The sequence below is a fragment of the Pecten maximus genome, chromosome 2, assembly GCF_902652985.1.
Source record: "Pecten maximus chromosome 2, xPecMax1.1, whole genome shotgun sequence".
NCBI lineage: Eukaryota > Metazoa > Mollusca > Bivalvia > Pectinida > Pectinidae > Pecten > Pecten maximus.
Window position 1 is genome coordinate 28,617,143 of NC_047016.1, and position 24,192 is coordinate 28,641,334.

General features: G+C 36.2%; 1 protein-coding gene across 3 annotated transcripts in view; it reads right to left on the reverse strand.

Annotated features, from left to right (window-relative positions):
* Positions 1–77: 77 nt before the first annotated feature.
* Positions 78–24,192, reverse strand: part of LOC117321741 (protein FAM102A-like) — a 47,976-nt gene continuing 23,861 nt past the window's right edge. Inside the window, exons 2-9 of one of the 3 annotated variants that reach the window (XM_033876255.1) lie at positions 18,236–18,356; positions 15,151–15,341; positions 14,753–14,919; positions 12,806–12,962; positions 10,183–10,203; positions 8,325–8,382; positions 8,054–8,165; positions 78–6,538 (exon numbers count right to left, since the gene is read on the reverse strand). In XM_033876255.1, the coding sequence (XP_033732146.1) occupies positions 6,486–6,538; positions 8,054–8,165; positions 8,325–8,382; positions 10,183–10,203; positions 12,806–12,962; positions 14,753–14,919; positions 15,151–15,341; positions 18,236–18,356 (880 nt within the window). In that variant the 3' untranslated portion in view covers positions 78–6,485. Of the gene's footprint in view, positions 6,539–8,053; positions 8,166–8,324; positions 8,383–10,182; positions 10,204–11,893; positions 11,909–12,805; positions 12,963–14,752; positions 14,920–15,150; positions 15,342–18,235; positions 18,357–24,192 lie in introns of all 3 variants that reach the window. The other 2 variants (XM_033876257.1, XM_033876258.1) reach the window with 2 other exon arrangements.

The following is a 24,192-nucleotide window of genomic DNA, read 5'->3' on the forward strand; positions in this document are numbered from 1 at the left end:
CTTTTTCTTTTGAAGCCGATTCAATTTTCAATGTAATAAGATTTCAATTAGATATGTCAATAAAAACAAGTGTAATGTAAAGTTTTTGCAAACATTTATTCTTTAATATTAAAACTAATATCTTTGTCTACAAAGATAGAAATAGCTTCTGATAATTACATGTATCAGAAATTCTACCATGCGACAGATGGATGAATGTAAATGGTTTCTGGACAGGACAGTGTTTAGTATGGCCAGCATCACGAAAAGACAACATGACAAGGGTTTTGTGTATGTCATACAATACTGTTTTTGACAATAAAATGGAGTTTTAAATTATTCGGTTTGTGAATACTACATTTGTATATTTAAGAACCATTTCTGATGGTCTCATAACTGCTATTTAGACAAAGAAATGCTGAAAGCATCTTGTGGATGGATACCAGAATTTGCTCAAGATTATACAGATAAATAACAGCATTATAAAAGTTACAAAAATGTAAAGACAACACTTAAGGGAGCTTATTTCACTAAATGGGTATAATTCTTACATCTATCACAAGTGCAGTATAATATCTAGAGTAATTAGCATACAGCCTTACTCCAACACACATCACAGGTACAATATGAATTTAAGTAGCATACAGCCTTAAAACCAGTTACACATAAAACATACCTTATCCTGCAGTAAGATCATGGAGCCTACTCATACATTTGACTTTGAGGTTAGAGGATTTTTACCAATAAACAGTACATCTATATCATGGGTGGACGTAATACTATGCATAAGCTTCTAGTCCTTATCAATAGTCTTATGTTATTAATAGGCATGAGCTTATGGCACTTATTAAGCTATTTCATAATAGGCATGAGCTTATTGGGCTAGCAATGCTTATAAATAGACACTAGCTTATTGGGCTAATCATGCTTATCAATAGACACAAGCTTATTGGGCTAACAATGCTTATAAATAGACACTAGCTTATTGGGTTAACAATGCTTATAAATCGACATGAGCTTATTGTCAGATAAGTACAGTATATTTTAGACCAATATGGTTTGTTATTTTGGGTTAAAGTTAACAAGAGTCTGTCGTGATGCTGACCATACTGACCAATAAAGACCAGACATACAACAGCAAACAAAATCTACAACTAGTACAGATATAACATATACATGTACATGATAATTAATGAATATGCAATCAAAATTGGTTCATGTTGGATGTTTAAATGAGGAGTGATACAAAGGAATCTTACCAGGCTAAAGCTGAATGTGCATTAGCAAAATTTGAGCAAAAAATTTATCATAAGCTAAAATCTACAAGCTGTGTTTGAATTCAATCTCCAAAATAAAACACTGACATAAAATGTCTGGAGTTATTGGACACTATTTCAAGACTCTGCTATAAATTTATACAATATTCATTGAATAGATACATAACTGATACTCTATAGTACAGTAATTGACACTGGTGAATGAATATGAAATCTTAACTTAAATTTTCTGGAAGCATGCTTGTCATAAAGTTAGTAGTGTTACTATCACGGATATTTATCACACTTGATCAATGACATATTAATTGAGGTAGAATTACAGCTAGTTTCAGACCCCCGTATATTAAAATGACCGGAATACATCTGAACCAAGATTAATGTTCTCGTACTACAACAGCAATCTGGCTACAATTGTCTTCACTCAGTTCATTTTGAGAGGATCCATCCGCAAGGCTAATCATTTAACGTCTTATTTAAATAAGTAAAATTTTGTTCTTTTTTAAGATACTGAATACTGCATAATTGGTGATAATCACAGGGGACTTAATTTCATTATCTTCACGGTCATTTAATATAGCTCAAAATAAATACACATCAAATATTAATATTGTAAATTATATGATAATATACAAACAAACGTACAGAAGTGTTCTCCTGTTTACTACAAAATGTATACACCTAGGTGTTGCACGAAATTGTATACTAGTTCATACTTTAGCAACCCCCGAAATATTAGCCCCGCAAATTAAACAATTATAGGCTACAGTATTACTAAACTTGAATATCAGATTTCTACTTGAAAAATAAATAAGTGATCAATGACTAAATGTCAAGAACAGAAGTCACATAAACAAACAAAGAAAAAAACTTTTATGGAACTGTCAAAATTATTTTCTTGTAACAACCTCATATACATAATTATACACCGATAATGAAAATATTTCCTCTCATAAACTGCCGGCCTGTGACACACCTCACCTCTGTAAAACCCATCACTTCTGATATAAAGCTCTTAGCAAACTGAACAGCTTGTTTATACCTAACATTAGATATAAATAAACCAGAATTACTGCATGAATTCTTACCTAGGTATATATCAAGCAATACATTGGATTTCACTTCCGACGGTATAGCTGAGCACTAAATTTTCTGTTTTAAAATGTGGATGTGAGGACACGAATTAATATCACCTTTATTTCTATCAAAGAAATATACACTGTATGTATTATCATTATCACATGTTTTCTGCTGTACAAAGTTATCAGGACAGTTACAATATCGTTGGTGCTAATTCTGTACAGATATAATGATTGGTTGGTACAATCAGTATACAATGGCCACCAGACCTTTACATCTTAAACTGTTTTGAACTAACTTGGCAATGCCAGATTCCAAAGCTGGCCAGCTAACTGTAATAAATCTGTACTGGGTAATCAGTAACAAATTTAGAACATGGGGCTCAAAGAGCATGCATTACTCACCTTGTTAATCTATTTCTGATCAGAGCGAAACTTTCGGCCAGGTGAGCTAATCAAAAGTTTTAGACTGTTACAAAAATTGAGTTATAAGGGCAAGAGAGACAACACGATTGATAATCAAGTCAAGGGAGACAATAGCCTTCCATAAATGTATAGCTAGTACAGGTTTATAACTGTGATGGTGTACAAAACCCATGGAATCAAGGAGTGGAGACAAAATTGCCACTATATGATGTGTTATAGATCCCCTGGATACATTATTCAAGAACTAATACAACAGGTCAATATTATATATATATTGGATTTAGGGAGGCATGATATCTATTTTAGAAAACGATTATAACACTACATTTAACACAAACAAAATCATCTAATGTATACAGCCTGTGATAACATTTGAGCCTTGATCTAGTACTTAACATACACAATAATGTATATATAGTGGTCAAACATATCAATACAAGTACTATGTATGAAGAAACACATGTCAAAAGTAGTCAAATATATAAATAAATACCGGTCAGTACATACACACAATGTTATATATGTCAGTTGTAGAAGGATAAACATAGCATTTAAGCATGGAACTCTTCGTGAATTATTTGCCTTTCACCGGGAAAAACAAAATTCACTTGGCTGACTTTTTAACTTGACCTTTTACTGTGAAAGTAGCAACAGTATGTGTATTACAAGTAGGTATGATCAAATAGCCATCTGTAGCATGTGTTGGATGGAAGAAAGGAATGTGTTGTCATGATCAGCACACCTCGGCAGATGGAACTAGTTCTAAACCCATTAGCATAATCATTACTACATTTCCTATCTCACTCTAGTAAAAGGCGACACGCTCTAGTTAATTAAGGTGACAGAAAACCAAAACAAACCATCAGCCTGCATTGATACTCAACAGAGTGAAAATCAACCATTAGTCAGCAATAATGGTTAACAGAAAGTGTGAAAGTAACAAGAGCAAAAAACTTGGGAATTGTCTTAGATGTGCTATATTACAGGGGGTACGTGATGGTCTATGGCATTGTACAGGGGCTGGACAATATTAGACACTAGTTGTTCTATAATGGTGCCTGCCAGTTATCCTCAATAGTAGCCAGTGGTTATTCTGCAATATGGTTTGAAGTATGTTCTTTGATGGGAGTGGACGGTTATTCCAATACAGGGGTAGATGGTAATGCCATGATGAGTGTCAGTGATTATTCCGATAAAGGCAGACCATAAACAAAGCAAGGCCGTCTAATGACAACGATAACACACAATATTCAAAACACAATAATGGACACTTTCTAATGACACTGATGAGATTCCGTATCTTTTACACAGAATTATTATGGTACAAATTCTGCAACAATATTTACGGCCATAATATAAATACTATATGTTCTGCAACAATGATAACAGTCATGATAAAAAGAATGACTACCCTGTTATTCACAGTGTGTAATACATGGCATAAACATTTCTCTGAAAGGCACAGGAAACTTTCAATCAGCAGGCAGAATTTCTTTTTACAAAAGTCTATGAAATAAAGGAAAACATTTTGAACTGGTGATCATCAAAAACAAATCTTGACTACCAGTTACATGTATATACAAAAAAAAACAGTAAAACAAAGATTGATATACAATAATATAATAGATTAACTTCTCAAACAATAACAATAGGCTTTAGTATAGTCTTCGAAATAGAAAATGTTTTCTCTGTGAACACAGATCTGGTATATCTGAATATTCAGGACTGTCCAAAAATAATGTAACTATGTTCTGGTACATTGTATGCCTATCATGAAGCAATGGAATCATACCCCTTGTCCAAATGCAGCATTTGGTATGCTAACCAGAATACAATGGAGTTATTTGATTCCCCCTGGCAAAGTATAACGATATTTCTGTTTGGACACGAAATTATGTTATAAAGCTATGTCCCAGGCTACATATTTATCAGTACAGTGGAGTTATTCCCCTTGATAAATGTATTCTGGTACACTGTCTTAGCAATCTCTCCCTGAGAGCACTGCGGTCACCAGCATACATCTCTGTAAATGGCTCGCTTCATTACAAGATTTTAAAAAAGTACTTGTTCCACATGAGATAAAAACAATTAAAACTATCTTATCATATGCATTTAAAACACATTTAAATTTAGCAGATTGCCTTAAGTATATTTCCGCTGATTTATTTCGTTGGATTGTTTTTGTATTTGTGAGCCAACAGTCCCATGTAACTCCGTAATATTGATATATTTATTTCCATGAGATTATTTCACATGGTGTTAACAGAATTTAGAATCATATTAGCCTATATATGCTAATGAACTGTGTTGGTGTCATTACAATTCTAGTAGGAACGTGATTTATTCACCTATTAACAGCTGACATACAGCTAGCCATTTCCTTAAATTAAACTTCTAGCAAAATAAAAACACTCCTATACAACTATTTGTATCAGAGGTTACAATACGCATACATGCGCAATGCCTTTTTGTTTCGAAATATAGGTATAACCTTGAGGTCAAGTGTGATAGCCCTTGAGGCATTACAGAGGTGTATTAGGTAGTGTAAGGAACCTAAGGGAGAGATTGCAGTCTTAGGAGCTGTACCTCCTGGCCAAACACATCCATTTTATCAGGATCAGCAGTTGGAGGGAAAAGGTATAGTGATATGGTACCAGGTTGGTTCAACTTACTCTCCGAAAAAATGGCACTGAATAATCATGTGAACTGTGAAGAATCTGTAGCAACCACATGATGGGTGTAACCTAATGTTTCTAAGACATAATAGCACCATGTCTACCAGCTAGCAATATAGATATATTTTGAAGCCTTATAAAATTTCACTTAAGGAATTCCATTTTGCTTAACTCTCCAATAAATGGCCTGTACACAAATGTAAGTATAAATGTTTTTTTTTTTATAAATACCACACAGCAAAGACTTTGACAATGAGATATCTACTAACAGTTTCATGGAATCCTTATAAACACTGCCATGGTTAAACCATTATTTGTTATAAAGGTTTCTGTGGTTCCTTTTACACATTGCCATGACTACATGTTAACACTGCCATGGTTAAATCATTATTTGTTATAAAAGTTTCCATGGTTACTTTTACACATTGCCATGATTATATGTTACATTGCCATGGTTAAATATACCAACAGTTTCAAAATTAGTTATAAAAACGTCAATGGCTTCTATTATACATCACCATGTTTACATGTAAACACATGCCATGGTTAAATACAAACAGTTTCATGATTAAGTATAAATAGTTCAATGGTTTCTTTTACACATCACCATGGTTACATGTAAACATTGCCATGGTTATTAATAAATAAGAGTATAGACATCTGGTAATGTCCCAATAAAATCACAACAAATGAACATTGATTGTTGGTTCAAAATCATTCAAGTCTCATTTCCATTTAATGGCACCTCCTCCACGAGTAACATCCTCTAAACACAACATGTGATGAAAATCAAACAGGAATTATTTCAGGGTGCTATGCTGGAGTGTATCCAATAAGATAATCACGGAGTTATCTCCCTGTAGTTATCTGGATTTGCTCATCATGTGGAGACATATTATAGGTCCAACAACAATGGTTCTCGTCTGTGGACATACGGCTATGGTTCCCGTTTTTATATGACGGACACCTGAGGACAACAGGTCCAATCACCACGGTGCTCTGTCCACATCTGAGGACTAGTCAACAAGACCAATTGCTAAGTTTCTCTGTTGTCACCGGAGAGCTGTTGTACCGTCCTTATCTACAAGCAGCTGTAACCCTGAACCTGCCAAACAAACAAAAATATCCACATTTATATGTGTCTCTAAAAGTACACTTCTAGTGTTTAACTATTTTGTACATGATCAATTTGGTAACCGGGACGCATGTGTAGTGACAGCTGAGACTTTGGTTTGTTTGGTTTGTTTTTGTTTAACGTCCTATTAACAGCCAGGGTCATTTAAGGACGTGCCAGGTTTTAAAGGTGGAGGAAAGCCGGAGTACCCGGAGAAAAACCACCGGCCTACAGTCAGTACCTGGCAACTGCCCCACGTAGGTTTCGAACACGCAACCCAGAGGTGGAGGGCTAGTGTTAAAGTGTCAGGACACTGAGACACCAGTTACCTGATATATACATGTACTACTAAGACAATTGTAATCTGTGTTGAATATTGGGACACCATTGAATGTCTATGTCTACTGCAGGAGACACCAAGTATCAACTTAGTTGGGAAAACTATGTACTGGTATGTACTACATATACTAAGACAAAAAGTGTTGACTACGGACACAACATATAACAACTTCTTAATTGAGGCACCATGTATGTACTTCATAAATTAGACTCAATGTGTTGACTAGAGACACCATATCTACTTCTTAATTGAGACACCATGTGTGGACTTCATATATTTAGACATGTGTTGACTAACGAGACACCATTAATTGAATATACCTACTGAGACACCATATCTACTTCTTAATTGAGACACCATGTGTGGACTTCATATATTTAGACATGTGTTGACTAACGAGACACAATTAATTGAATATACCTACTGAGACACCATATCAACTTCTTAATTGAGACACCATGTGTGGACTTCATATATTTAGACATGTGTTGACTAACGAGACACAATTAATTGAATATACCTACTGAGACACCATATCTACTTCTTAATTGAGACACCATGTGTGGACTTCATATATTTAGACATGTGTTGACTAACGAGACACAATTAATTGAATATACCTACTGAGACACCATATCTACTTCTTAATTGAGACACCACGTATGTACTTCATATATTAAGACGTGTCGACTAACGAGACACCAATCGTTGACTATGCCTACTAAGACTTTATATCAACTTCTTAATTGAAACACCATGTATGTACTTCATATATTATGACATGTGTTGACTAACGAGACACCAATTGTTGACTATGCCTACTGAGACACCATATCAACTTCTTAATTGAGACACCATGTATGTACTTCATATATTAACACCAATCGTTGACTATGCCTACTACACCATGTATGTACTTCATATATTAACACCAATCGTTGACTATGCCTACTAAGACTTTATATCAACTTCTTAATTGAGACACCATGTATGTACTTCATATATTATGACATGTGTTGACTAACGAGACACCATTCACTGACTATGCCCAGTGAGACACCATATCAACTTCTTAATTGAGACACCAGCAACTACGAGAGTCTGCTAAGCTATAAAGCACTTCTCTTTTCATAGGATATTGTTAATATAATAAAATGATTGCATACTTTCTTCCCTCGAGGACAGAAGGTCTGCTGAGTTGAGGAGCTCGTCAACAACCCCTGTGGCATCTACTCGTGTTGAATCCATTCTCCTCTCTTTCATAGAATCCTCAAACTTCTGTAAATACAATCAAACATGCCAGTAAATATTCACATCCATCACTTTGGTGAGAGTAGAAATATTTCATGAATTTGTCAGCCTTTTATATGGGACATATGCATTTCTCATACTCAGAAGCAGAAGGGGAAATATAGAGTATGACCCAGATGAACTTACCTTTCTGCGGTCACCTTTGATGAGATCATTGATGAGAGCAGACCCGGCACTTGGACTTCTACAACAGTAAACAGTTTCAACCTTTTTAAAATCAATTTCAAAATCAATCATAGAATCAGAAAATCTTCAAAGTGTGCTAAATTTCAATTTTGATCATGCTTTTCTCTTTTCAAGTGATATGCTAAATTTCAATTTTGATCATGCTTTTCTCTTTTCAAGTGATATGCTAAATTTCAATTTTGATCATGCTTTTCTCTTTTCAAGTGATAATGTTCTCAGATAACATTCGTAATATACAGTCACCTTTAAGAAGTACTGAAGTCAAGAACAACGAAGTGTATGTACAGTACTGTATACAATTTTTAACAGTATTATAGACTCCAAATTCTCAAGAAGAAAACAACATACTACCATCCCTCTAAGACTTTATTTTATTATTACCAGTATTTCTCATTACACCATAAACCAATATATTAGGTTAAAGTAAAACTAAGATATACAATTTTGAAACATGTATATACCCTGCTTCAGCTTGATATAAGTGGGAGTTACAGGTACCGTAACTCAAAAAATTTAATCAAATCCAAAACATTTCAAACTTTTTTTATAATTTGATAAACAACATGAATATTTGACCCCTAAATAACCTTCATACCAAATATCAGCATTTTCTCATGTGTGTATGACAAAAACTAAACTGTCTGGCAGGTCTCTATTAACTCATCAGTATCATAACAACATCACAGCAATCAATTAGCCAGATCACACTAGTGCAGACTAAGGGTACTCTGGGGACCGTAACACTTTAACAGTGAGATGAATACAAGCAGGGCTATCATGAGCTATAATCTAGTAGAATTATGTAGCATCTACATAGCTGTTTTACAATATTATACATATAATGGAAGAGAAAATAGTGTTGTACAAATTTGTCCATTGAATATATGATTATTGTGACCTATGGATAGATGTAAATAATGTATTTAAAAGTTTACTTCAACTTGATTTTACCGTTGAAATTAGCCTATCTGTTTAATAAACAGTTGTACATGTATCATCACTGTTTTTATTATCATTAATATCTAATATCAAAGTTGTATTGTACAAAGTTATACATTTTATTTAAAACAACAACAGTTAATTGATTTGTGGATCTGGTGTAAGTAATATAATTGTACAATGTCATATAGATGTATTAATTAAAAGCCAGGATGATTAATTTGAGGATCTGAAGTGAATCATATTGTACAATGTCACACATTAGTGAAGAAAATAAATAAGTTGAGGATCTTTAGTAAACAGTAATATATTTATGGATTTTATATAAATAATGTTGTATAAAGTGATATTGTAATTATCAGAAATTGATAAATAACTGTATATAATCACTAGTAATGATATAACTTATATAAATAATATTACACAAAGTGATACATTAATGGCTATTAAAATGATTTAAGGATTTGGTATAAATTTTGTACAAATTAAAGATGTTACATTTAATTATGAAGAGAATAATTAATTTGAGGACATGACAGAATGATGATACCATCTCCTACTGATTGCTTTAGTAGCAGCATTAATGCATGGCTTTGAATTAAATACACAGAAGATTATTTATTTATGAAATTTCTACTATAACAACAGCATTTCTAAAATCTGAAAAGAATGTGGTCAAATAAGAAATGTATGGTATTTTAATATTTGAAAGTAGTTTGATAACTCTGTTGTCCGATACTCAATAATACTGCCTAATATCACAATGATTAAGTGATGGAGAGATATACTATCATAGGACTGATGTGTGTCTGATGAGTTGATAAGAAACACTAAGACCAAAACACACATGTATACTCACAAATATAACACATTCAAAAATCTGTAAAATTGACGCAGGTCAAGCATATACAAGTAGATGCATATACATATAGAACTAAAGGCAGCCACTAACGGTGATTTAACATAGAATGAAGCAAACTCATACTTCTGTGTATAGTGTCCCACACCATGCCACCAACCACTGGTCTGTGAACCATCAACCAACCTTTACTCTCCATCCAGTTCACTCACAATTCATTACTGATATTTAACCTTCCACAAGGCTCTTAACCTCCTAACATAGGTGTCTAACATGTATCTAAATGGCAAAGCTTTTGTAGACTGTGTTAGTAAGTATGTCTATATTTACAAAATAGAATATTAAGAGACCTCTCCATTGGCTGTATAATAATAAACCACTTTCCTAGACTGTAAAGTAGCAGACCCCTCCCTAGTCTTTGTAATAACAGACCCCTCCCTAGTCTTTGTAATAACAGACCCCTCCCTAGTCTGTACAGTACCTGACCCCTCCCTAGTCTGTACAGTAACAGATTCTTCCCTAGTCTGTATAGTAACAGACCACTCCCTAGTCTGTACAGTAACAGACCCCTCCCTAGTCTGTATAGTAACAGACCACTCCCTAGTCTGTACAGTTACAGACCCCTCCCTAGTCTGTACAGTAACAGACCCCTCCCTGTCTGTACAGTAACAGATCCCTCCCTAGTCTGTACAGTAACAGACCCCTCCCTAGTCTGTACAGTAACATATCCCTCCCTAGTCTGTACAGTAACAGATCCCTCCCTAGTCTGTATAGTAACTGACCCCTCCCTAGTCTGTACAGTAACAGACCCCTCCATAGTCTGTACAGTAACAGACCCCTCCCTAGTCTGTACAGTAACAGACCCCTCCCTAGTCTGTACAGTAACAGACCCCTCCCTAGTCTGTACAGTAATAGATCCTTCCCTAGTCTGTACAGTAACAGACCCCTCCCTAGTCTGTATAGCAACAAATCCCTCCCTAGTCTGTACAGTAACGGACCCTTCCCTAGTCTGCATAGTAACAGACCACATTCCTAGTCTAGAGTAACAGACCCCTCCCTAGTCTGTATAGTAACAGACCCCTCCCTAGTCTGTACAGTAACAGATCCCTCCCTAGTCTGCATAGTAACAGACCACATTCCTAGTCTAGAGTAACAGACCCCTCCCTAGTCTGTATAGAAACAGACCCATACCTAGTCTGTAAAGTAACAGATCCCTCCCTAGTCTGTACAGTAACAGACCCCTCCCTAGTCTGTACAGTAACAGATCCCTCCCTAGTTTGTACAGTAACAGACCCCTCCCTAGTCTGTATAGTAACAGACCCCTCCCTGTCTGTACAGTAACAGACCCCTCCCTAGTCTGTACAGTAACAGATCCCTCCCTAGTCTGTACAGTAACAGACCCCTCCCTAGTCTGTACAGTAACAGACCCCTCCCTAGTCTGTACAGTAACAGACCCCTCCCTAGTCTGTACAGTAACAGATCCCTCCCTAGTTTGTACAGTAATAGATCCCTCCCTAGTCTGTACAGTAACAGACCCCTCCTTAGTCTTTATAATAACAGACCCCTCCCTAGTCTGTACAGTACCAGATCCCTCCCTAGTCTGTACAGTAACAGACCCCTCCCTAGACTGATAAGTAGACCTCTCCCTTGACTGTATGTCAGACCCTTGCCTCGGCTGTATAGTCACAGACCTGTAGTTGTGTTGTCTTACCTTTTGCAATATTCACTGTTTAATTGCAGGTAAGAAAAGAAAACAGAGATTGATTTACAACAAGATTACAATGTATGACTGAGTGTTATTTGGGTTCTCTCTAAACACTCCTTCATATTCAAGCATATTTTTCTGGTAACTTTTCCTTACCCTGAAATAATCACACAATCATGCAATAATCTGCCTTTATATACTATGTTTATGGGTTCATGCCAATATATCACTGATGAAATTTACATTACATTAATACAGTAGTTGATGGTTCATGCTAATATTCCATAGATAACATTTACATTATTTGATAAAGTACTTTAATAGGTTTATGCAAAATACAATATACATATGGTATAAAACTTTGATGGTAATTTTCTGTGTGTACAATAAGCTTTAAGACATATATAAGGTATGCATCAAACAAAGCCTCAGAATTTATCAGATATTATAATTATGAAATTGTGAAAAAATCACTTTATAATTGGATAATGTTTCCGATTGTCGCTCTGACAATTTGTAAGTGACATGTGAATTTTTTGTGTGGTCTGCTTTATAAACAATGGGTTCTCATGTTTTACCTTGGAGATTGCCAGTTTACAAGTTCATAAAGAAACCATGAACATTTTCACTGATAAAAAAAAGCAGTACAATCATTATGGCACAGGTAGATAAAACTTCCTGCATGTATTATCTCCGTTGGAACAATCTTGTGTAAACCCTAACCTGCAATGTAACATTTAGTGCAGTGGGAATCATTGTTTAATCACATACTGTTTTACATGCCATATAGCTGTGTGACATTAATGACTGTGGTTTTTTGATATTTTGTATGATTGCCTTAGCATTTAAAATCAATGTTTTACTTTGTTACCGTATGAATACCTGATGTAATAGAGTGGGTTTTTCAGGGTGACATACCTGGTATGAGTGGGGTTTTCATTGCCGATGCTTGACTGTCGACTGTGTGACAGAGAGACATAGCCTGTTGAGGTTTTAGAGTGCTGACTTGCATAGCTGTTGTTACGTGAATGGCTCTTCTCAAAGTCATGGCTACTGTCAAACTCTGGGGGACTTTCTGTAATACAAACCAGCTATCTGAGAAGACAACAGGACAAAAATGACAGGTTACTCTAATCTATTTTGTTTGCTTGCTTGCTGGGCTTATTACCCTGTGAAAAGCCAGGGTAATTTTTAGGTGGGGTCTCCTTGTAGTAGTTGGTGACTACGTCACTGAACAACTGAAAAGGCCTGTCGCATGCCATCAGAGCAATATGTCTTGCCGAAGGACACAACAACAGCACAGACCAGCCTGTTTCTCAGCTTCGCAAGAAAAAAAAACCCTGTATAGTAAGGGAGCCTTGAACAAGGCACATCTGACCTTCACCTGAAATTACATGGCCGGCATCTTAAATGACTATCGAGCCACTTTACTCTCATCTAAGTACTAATATAAAATACAAAACAAAAGACCAAAAAGACCAAAAACACATCAGGGAAGGATAGAAGGATTGTCTTTCCGGGACCGGATTTCAAAGTTGTTACCAATGTGGAGGATATCAGGACAGTCTTTCTTGGGCAGAAAGATAAAACCGTTACTTACCAACAGAGAGGACAGCAGGACAGTCTTTCCAGGACAGACAAAATTGTTATTTACCAATTAGGAGGACAGAACAATGGTCTTTCCTGGACTTAAAAGTTTACCAACAGGGAGGATAGCAAAATGGTCTTTCTTGGTCAGACATAAAAGGGAGAGAATATCAAGGCAAGATTGTCTTTCCTAGAAAGACTGCCAACGCCATTACTTACCAGCAGGGGATAGCAGGACAGTCTTTCCTGGGCAGACTGTTAAAACTGTTATTTATTAACATGGAGGGTAGTGCTCTCAGGACAATCTTCATGGACAGACTGTTGAAACTGTCTTAATAACATGGAGGATAGTGCCCTCAGGACAATCTTTCATGGACAGACTGTTGAAACTGTCTTAATAACATGGAGGATAGTGCCCTTAGGACAATCTTTCATGGACAGACTGTTGAAACTGTCTTAATAACATGGAGGGTAGTGCCCTCAGGACAATCTTTCATGGACAGACTGCTGAAACTGTCTTATATATTAACATGGAGGATAGTGCCCTCAGGACAATCTTTCATGGACAGACTGTTGAAACTGTCTTATATATTAACATGGAGGATAGTGCCCTCAGGACAGTCTTTCCTGTGCAGACTGTTAGGATAGTATTTCAAGGACAGACTGTTGAAACTGTTACTTATCAACATGGAGAATATAGTGCCCTCAGGACAGTCTTTCCTGTGCAGACTGTTAGGACAGTATTTCAAGGACAGACTGTTGAAACTGTTACTTATCAACATGGAGGATAGTGCCCTCAGGACAATCTTTCATGGACAGACTGTTGAAACTGTCTTAATAACATGGAGGATAGTGCCCTCAGGACAATCTTTCATGGACAGACTGTTGAAACTGTCTTAATAACATGGAGGGTAGTGCCCTCGGAAATCTTTCATGGACAGACTGTTGAAACTGTTACTTATCAACATTGAGGATAGTGCCCTCAGGACAATCTTTCATGGACAGACTGTTGAAACTGTCTTATATATTAACATGGAGGATAGTGCCCTCAGGACAGTCTTTCCTGTGCAGACTGTTAGGATAGTATATCAAGGACAGACTGTTGAAACTGTTACTTATCAACATGGAGAATATAGTGCCCTCAGGACAGTCTTTTCTGTGCAGACTGTTAGGACAGTATTTCAAGGACAGACTGTTGAAACTGTTACTTATCAACATGGAGGATAGTTTGCTCTCAGGACAGTATTTCCTTGGCAGATTTTTCAGGCAATAACTTACCAACAGGGAGGATAGCAGGACGGTCTTTTCTAGGCAAACTGTCAAAGCCACTACTGTTGGAGGCCAGACTACCCTCACTGCAGTCCTCAATTCCCCGTGCCTCCTGTTCCTGTACATCCATCATCTCCCCTGGCAGCCGATAGAACACAGACTTGCTCTTTTGTGGGCTACAAATACATGATACATTGTCAATTCAGAAGAATTTAAGGAAATTACTAAGATAAAATAATAAAATTTAACCTTATATATATTGACTTGTTTTTCACCACTGGCTACAGTGTTTGCAACCCTCATTATCACACTATATATAGCTAATACCCAATATCAGTAGAGATTGTAATAGTTACACAACACTCATTATTACACAAAAATGTCTCATTTCACAAAAATTAACTTACACTTTGAACACAGGGTCTCCAGACACCAATGACATTTCCACAGTAACCTCTAGGACGGAATTGTCTTGTCTGTGTTTTGAGTCATAACCCTCTAAAAGAAATTTTTTCGTCTGACAGCCTGACCCTGCATACTCAGCCAAGTCAACATCCTTATATCCGAGCTTCTGGTATGTCTTCCCGCCCTTCTGTTCCTATAGTAGTTCAAAGTCAAATTAGAGTTCGAATTAAAAAAAGAAATTTTAGCATAAAAGTTATTCCCAATCCAGACTAAATTTTTAGTTGGTAAGACATGAATGCCCTTGCTCCTATGCTATGGTGTAAATATGATCTAAATCTATAGAGGGGTACGTAGGATAGGACATATAAAGTTTCCCTTTCAGAAGGGGTAAAATGCGACCTTTGACCCTTCAACCTTGACTAATGGCCATCAGAATGAAATCAGGGTCCAGTTTTCAAAACGTGATTAGCGTATCTCTTCATTAGTGAAAATCTCATTTCTCCTTTACTTCAAAACCTGTGTGCATACCTATACCTTAGAAAAGGCAGGTAGGAAGAGACTGGTGAGTGTTAAAGTTTCATAAATTTTTACCAGAAATGATTTTATCTGGATCTTAAAATGCTGTTGTGTGAACTGTGATTAGCCAATACCTTTTGAGCAAGTGGACCCTATGTATTTATAATGTAGAACAAGATGTAACAATACTACTGTGTCAATTTATAAATCAAATGTTTTTCAAGAAGTCAATGAGTCAAACAGGCGGGATGGACATGCTGAACAATTGTGATATAAGTATGTATAAGATCCCAACACATTCTCTCCCCTATGGGGGAAACATAGAAATACGTATGCATCAACAAAGTATACTATCAGAACATTATTAGGAAGCCTAAGTTTATACAATAGTTGGAATCAATCACACTGTCATTTTTATCCAAGAACATTTCTATCAACTACATGTACATGCAGCTAAACACTGGTACATGATAATGGAAAAGATAGCCATAGATAGTGGAGAGTCTGACCATTCTATATTGTCAGTACTGTAACATTAGGAGAGGATGATGGATAAAACCTCTAATCAGATAAAGTTAGCTTCATTAGTGATTATCTTATCTACCCCAGGGAGACAATCAAGACTTCCTACTCCTTCACTTCTAATTTAGACATCTATACCAAGGGACCTCGATATCCTCTACAGTTACAAATCAGACAAATAGACAGCCAATAGGGAGAATACATTTCTTATTATTATTATTATTACCATACTCTCACCTTGACCTTGAGGCTGCTTACAATCCTTCTCTTAGTCAAGACTGGGTAAACAGGGAGCCTTTTAAGCATAACTTGGTAAACAGGAAGCCTAATAAGCATTACTGAGCTATAAACCCCTGCCAGTAACTTTATGCTAGTGATGGGAATCTGTTGAAGTTTCCTGATCAATCATTAGTTCTGTTTATCCAATTGATGTTTGGTTAAAATTTATTAATTTCTCATCATCTTTTAATTTCTCATCATCTTTCTATCTTTAAACATTTTTTTACATTCCTTCGTAGTGCTTAATGGGCCGTTCCAGTCATCTAGACGCTATAGTATTTTATGTGATATATGTGACAACCACAATCAAGCGATTGATTGTGACAAGTTTTTCTCACATGTCATACCAATCAGCTGATATTCTTTCGTTTATCATGATGTTGGGCATTTCTGACAAAACACATTTACAGAATTCTTACTTTATTTATTGGTCAAACATCTCAAAAAAGTGATACTGGACAATTACAGAATATCAGAACACCACTACTTTAAGCAGATCCTTGCAATTGTCACATGACTGAGTGAAAATTATCCTGGAATAATGTACCTTTGCCTCTTAAAAATGAAAAGATCATGACGAGTTAAGACTAATACAAAGAAATAAATCATTAAAGGAATTGCCAATCTTGAAATCTGTCATTTTTTTATTTTCAAAAATATTTACCTGGGCATTTCAAATGTCCATGTCTGTAAACCTTAATTGAAGGTCACAATTATGTGTACAAAAATGTATAACAAGTATTAAATCACCATTTCTTAATCCACCAAAATTTCAAATTTCCCACGACAAATAGTAGACATACATACTATTTTACTAATCTTTATGTGCAGTAAATTTGCCATGAAATTCACTGGTAAGTCTATGATATAACTAAAGTTGTAGTGCTTATATATGAGAGTTAACATGTACACCATCAATAACAGAAAAGTTACACTTTTACCCACTTCCTCCCGGCCTCAGTGAGACAAAAGGATCGAAAGCAATCTGTAATCTGCAACCTCTAAATGAATTTTGGAATCCAAATTAATGTGACACTCTAACGTCTCAAGAGGTGCTCACATAAGAAAATTTGACAATTGTAGGTTACAGCATGTATTGCTTGAAACCAGAGCCAGACAAAGTCACACAAGGACAAAGTGCAAATCTAGAGGTATAATAACGGTCTATATAATACCACTTTAATTTTAAGCCAAGTAGAGTCCAGCAGTCAGGGCCCTATCTGATTACCTAAAGTTACACAGGGACAAAGTGAAAACCTATAATCTTCAGGCTGAAGACACTACCAGGGCATCAGATAGATCTTGTATGCCTTATGTTACAGAAACAGCAAAACTGGTGATTTTACTTTTAGATACTGTATAACATGAAATATTCGTTTCTATACTTTCTTTAGTGGTTTGGTCCACTTTCAAATGATTTTATGGGAACAAACTTTCGATAGCCATACAAAAATAATATGGCAATAAAACACAACAATTGAGTATGTATTTCCATGGTAATATTTAAGGAACAAATAATGACAATTAAAATACCGCAACAGCAAAACGGTACTCATTTAAGGCATTATAAGGCATTCTAGTATATAGAAATAAAGTTTTGTGATATATGGTCTTAAATGGATTTTTGAAGTATGTTCCAGAAATACATGTAGCAAAAGCTGACAAGTTTCCATGGTAACATGATTTGGTCCTTAAAGTGCACTGACCTGCAGACAGATAGAAGCTATTTGTATTCTCTGTAAACTGGTCAGGGGATTACATTATACATACCTTTCGGATAGAGATACGACATTTACACTCATCAAGTGACCCAGTGTTAGCATTGGCCGTCATCTTACACTGGAAACTAAAGGCTGCCTTCCACTTCACACAGTTGTTGATGATGTCTTGCCTACAATTAACAACATTATACATAATGTACAATCTCAACTACATGTAATTATACAGCTGAGGATTTTTCCATGAATGGAAATATATTTAAGATTATGGATATCACACTTTAATATGTTCATAGAAATACCTTTAACTAGACTGTCTCAGTAAAATGATACTCATCAGACACTCCATTCATCTTTTTCACATGAGTACCGTCATGGGTACAAAGCTCACCCCAATGACCTCACATTGTATATCAGTATATATACTCCCACAAGCAATAGGGGGCAAGTTCAGCAACTGGAATCTATATTGAAATTTACTGATATTTCATCAATTGAACCAAAAACTTTGAACATTAAAAGTCTTAGAGTTCAAATTTTACTTTTTTTTAAGAAAAAAAATATAGACATTTTTACTATGGAAACATTAGCTTAAGTCAATCACAGCTTCTATAAGCAATGTATTGTTATGTGATAATTATATAGAATCTTCAATGAGTTTTCATTTCATATGAGATTTTATGAGAGGAGTCTTATAATTAGAAGTTTTTATTTTTGCGAGCCTTGGCGACTTTGTGATTTGTTATAATGTATTTTAAGAGATTATCACCATAATTTGTCATCCTTTCAAAAATATATCTCTAGGATATGTTATACTTAATGTGAACAATATCTGAGCTGAATGCTTTTGTGTGGTAATGATATACTGGTAAATTACAGACTAATGTTTGTTAGAGAAGGAAGACACCGTATGGTTCAGGTAAGTACAGTTATTTTTGTGGTATCAATCTAGTTAAAGGTCATCACATCACTGGTAAAAGATTATGGCCATTTCCTATAATAAAACTAAAGGGTAACGCCCAAACTCTTCATCAGATTCCATTGTATGTTTTCATAGATGAAGGCAGTCAGGAATGTACATGCACAGTGATTTAAGAAAATATCTATACCTAATTGTTTTGTGCATAAAGCATAAAACCTCTGTATTACATATAACATCTATTTAGGTGATATAAAAGTGTGGGCTGCTCCCGGATTTCTTCCCTGACAGCTGACTACCTGACAAACTGCCAACATGGCCAATGATAAGTTCAAAGGAAGCTGTTCTCTGACCTGCTGTATGTAAAAGCACTTATACATCGCTGGCATTTCATGTATAAACACTGTATCTGGGCTGCAGCTCTAAATCTATATAAGATCAGTCTTGTGTCTCACTAATTACCTGTATTCAACATACTATATCTCGTTTAAAATCTTAGAAGGTAAATATTAGCAATCTGCTTTTCGTGGCAGGTTTTGAAAATAAGGATAACAAAATCTCTTCAATGTTTCTGTAGGTGCCAAGTGGGTCTGGAGAATTTTGAGAGATTATATAACCACCTATGGTGAAGCTGGATTAATGTGTATTCTAAGCATTAAGTCATGAGAACACATATCACCAGTATAAATTTCACTTCTCTGGAGTTCTTTATACAACAGTACACCCAAAACTGATTCAATATGATTTTGAAATGTATTCATAATTCTCAGCACTAAAAAATAAAGTAGAATATTGATCTATATACTTCCAATAATTATACACTACTAAAGAAAAGTAATACATTGCATCTAGTAAGAAATCAATGCGGCTTACATAAATTATAAATTCGAAACCTAGGAGTTGCCTCAATTACAGTAGACTTTATATATATAATTAGCACTGAGGCTACCATGGTGATCCTACCTGTTAAAGTATATAACAGTGTAGGACAGGAAATCTCTGATATATGTGAATATCCTTCAGAAGGGCAGAAAGTCCCTGATTTTATGAGGATCCTACAGTAGGACTGGATGTCTCTGATCTATGAGGATCCTACAGTAGAACAGGAAATCTCTGATCTATGAGGATCCTACAGTAGGACAGGAAGTCTCTAATCTATTAGGATCCTACAGTAGGACAGGATGTCTCTGATTTATGAGGATCCTACAGTAGAACAGGAAATCTCTGATCTATGAGGATCCTACAGTAGGACAGGAAGTCTCTAATCTATTAGGATCCTACAGTAGGACAGGATGTCTCTGATCTATGAGGATCCTACAGTAGAACAGGAAATCTCTGATCTATGAGGATCCTACAGTAGGACAGGAAGTCTCTAATCTATTAGGATCCTACAGTAGGACAGGATGTCTCTGATTTATGAGGATCCTACAGTAGGACAGGATGTCTCTGATCTATGAGGATCCTACAGTAGGACAGGATGTCTCTGATCTATGAGGATCCTACAGTACAGTAGAACAGGAAATCTCTAATCTATTAGGATCCTACAGTAGGACAGGATGTCTCTGATCTATGAGGATCCTACAGTAGGACAGGATGTCTCTGATCTATGAGGATCCTACAGTAGGACAGGATGTCTCTGATCTATGAGGATCCTACAGTAGGACAGGATGTCTCTGATCTATGAGGATCCTACAGTAGGACAGGATGTCTCTGATCTATGAGGATCCTACAGTAGGACAGGATGTCTCTGATCTATGAGGATCCTACAGTAGGACAGGATGTCTCTGATCTATGAGGATCCTACAGTAGGACAGGATGTCTCTGATCTATGAGGATCCTACAGTAGGACAGGATGTCTCTGATCTATGAAGATCCAACAGTAGGACAGGATGTCTCTGATCTATGAGGATCCTACAGTAGGACAAGATGTCTCTGATCCATGAGGATCCTACAGTAGGACAGGATGTCTCTGATCTATGAGGATCCTAGCTAGAGGACAGGACATCTCTGATCTATGAGGATCCTACAGTAGGATAGGACATCTCTGATCTATGAGGATCCTAGAGGACAGGATGTCTCTGATCTATGAGGATCCTACAGTAGGACAGGATGTCTCTATGAGGATCCTACAGTAGAAAAGGAGACTATTTTATGATGAGGATCCTACAGTACAGTAGGACAGGAAGTCTCTGATATATTAGACAGGGAGTCTCTCATCTATATGAGGATCCTATAATGGGACAGGAAGTCTCCAATACAACTTTCTGGTGTTCCTGCCAATGTTTCAGTAATTCAGAATACTCTCCCTCTGTATTTAGATTAATTAGTGTATATGACTTGACAGAAGTAGCTGTCCTTATACACCTTTCATTAGGGCAAGGGCTACATATCTTCCGATACAGCAGCATTACAATGAGTGCTTTAACAGATCTCTTAGCCAACTAGAGAAGTGAACCTCATCAATGCCCACACTTTACCATAACCAAATGAGTCGGCTATAGCTGTAGGGAACATCTAAGTAATTGTCTTTTAAAGTATTGGTGCTTTGCTGTCAGGAGTAGTAATTTGTCAAAGCTAGGGTTCCCTGGACAGTTAATGTTCCCAGCTATACTATAAGCTATTATAATATAACATGACAGTGTTCGGAGTAAACAGATCAAGAACACCATCCATCCTTCAGCCTGCCTTAACTTGCCTGACCTAATACAATTAGTAAAGTTCTTTACAGGGTCATCACACCAAAATTTGATTTCCTCTGCATGAACATGTACACTTAGAAAATGGTTCCCAAGTAATTTGGTGGTGTGAAAGTTTGATGTAATAGCAAGGTTTATGACATAGAATGGTGTGATAGTTTGATGTAATAGTAAAGTCTGTCTGACATGGAATGGTGTATGTGACAGTTTGATGTAATAGTAAAGTCTGTCTGACATGGAATGGTGTGATAGTTTGATGTAATAGCAAGGTCTGTCTGACATGGAATGGTGTATGTGACAGTTTGATGTAATAGTAAAGTCTGTCTGACATGGAATGGTGTGATAGTTTGATGTAATAGCAAAATTTGTGTGACATGGAATGGTGTGATAGTTTGATGTGATAGCAAGGTTTGTTTGACATGGAATGGTGTGATAGTTTGATGTGATAGCAAGGTTTATTTGATATGGAATGGTGTGATAGTTTGATGTAATAGCAAGGTCTGTCTGACATGGAATGGTGTGATAGTTTAATGTAATAGCAAGGTCTGTCTGACATGGAATGGTGTGATAGTTTGATGTGATAGCAAGGTATGTGTGACATGGAATGGTGTGATAGTTTGATGTAATAGCAAGGTTTATGTGACATGGAATGGTGTGATAGTTTGATGTGATAGCAAGGTTTGTTTGATATGGAATGGTGTGATAGTTTGATGTAATAGCAAGGTATGTGTGACATGGAATGGTGTGATAGTTTAATGTAATAGCAAGGTTTGTTTGATATGGAATGGTGTGATAGTTTGATGTGATAGCAAGGTTTGTTTGATATGGAATGGTGTGATAGTTTGATGTGATAGCAAGGTTTGTTTGATATGGAATGGTGTGATAGTTTGATGTAATAGCAAGGTCTGTCTGACATGGAATGGTGTGATAGTTTGATGTAATAGCAAGGTCTGTCGGACATGGAATGGTGTGATAGTTTGATGTAATAGCAAGGTCTGTCGGACATGGAATGGTGTGATAGTTTGATGTAATAACAAGGTTTGTCTGACGTGGAATGGTGTGACAGATGTAATAGTAAAGTTTGTGAGAATTGGAATGGTGTGACCGTTTGATGTAATGACAAGGCTTGTGTGACAAGGTGATTTGATGTGGTGTTGTCAGGTTTGTATCAGATTGGCGTGACATGTTGTTGGTGTGACAAGTTTGCACATGTATCACAGGGACTTGACACGTTCCTATAACGACTCAGAAAGAATGAAATACCCAGGGCCTTTGTGACCCCCAGATCACTCCGAATTCATTGTAAAAGATAAATGATCAACAGATGGTTATAAATTCATGTGTCACCTTTAATATTACACATAGTTGTATTTTTTGTTTTTTTGTTTGTTTTTTGCTTATCGTCCCATTATATTAACAGCCAGGGTCATTAAAGGTTTTGGAGGTGGAGGAAAGCCGGAGTACCCGGAGAAAAACCAGCAGCCTAAAGTCAGTACCTGGTAATATAACTGCCCCACGTAGGTTTCGAACTCGCAACCCAGAGGTGGATGGCTAGTGATAAAGTGTCGGGACACCTTAACAACTCGGCCACCGTGCCCCATAGTTGTAGAACAGGATCCAACCACAATGTCCATTCAACAGGCTGAGGTATTTGTCTATAATCAATATATATATTAGTTATACGATACTCTTTCTTGAGGGTAAGAGGTACCTATTGCCTTTTGTCTCAAGAGATGATCTGGAATTTCAAGTGTCCATTAGACTTTCCCCTGCATGCTTTATATATTCTTTTATATAATAAGGTGGTGTTAAATTGCTTGTCCACCCTAAATGATCTGTAGTTACATCACAGTCTGTACTTTGTCTCAACCTGACAGACAGTGATAACATACACAAGACCCAGAGGTAAACATGACTCCTGCAGGAAATCATGCAGTTGTTGTGTATAGAGAAGTATGCACATCTATAGGTATGGAATGTTGATGTTGACACACTACAAGGCACTTTGACTATCAACTGTTGTGTGACGGCTGTTTATACTTTTTATATCAGCCCAATGTGAACAAGTAATGTATATGTGATGGAGAAATCTGAGTGGACTCAGCTATGCTGATAATGCTATCTGATCATGCAAAACAATCATTTAAATGCAATTTACAAGTATTCAAAATGGACTTCAATGGTGTTGTTATGACAACACCTGGGTCCTTTATCATGATGAAGCTTTAATAATATAAAGAATATATGTATACGATAAAAAAAAAAGAAACACAAAAAGCCTTAAATTTAAAATGAAGTTTACCTTGATAAAAGCATTTATTATAATGTATACCAGTAGCTGCTAAATCTATACACATCTAGACCAGAGATGTTACACTGATTGTGTCATGTTTC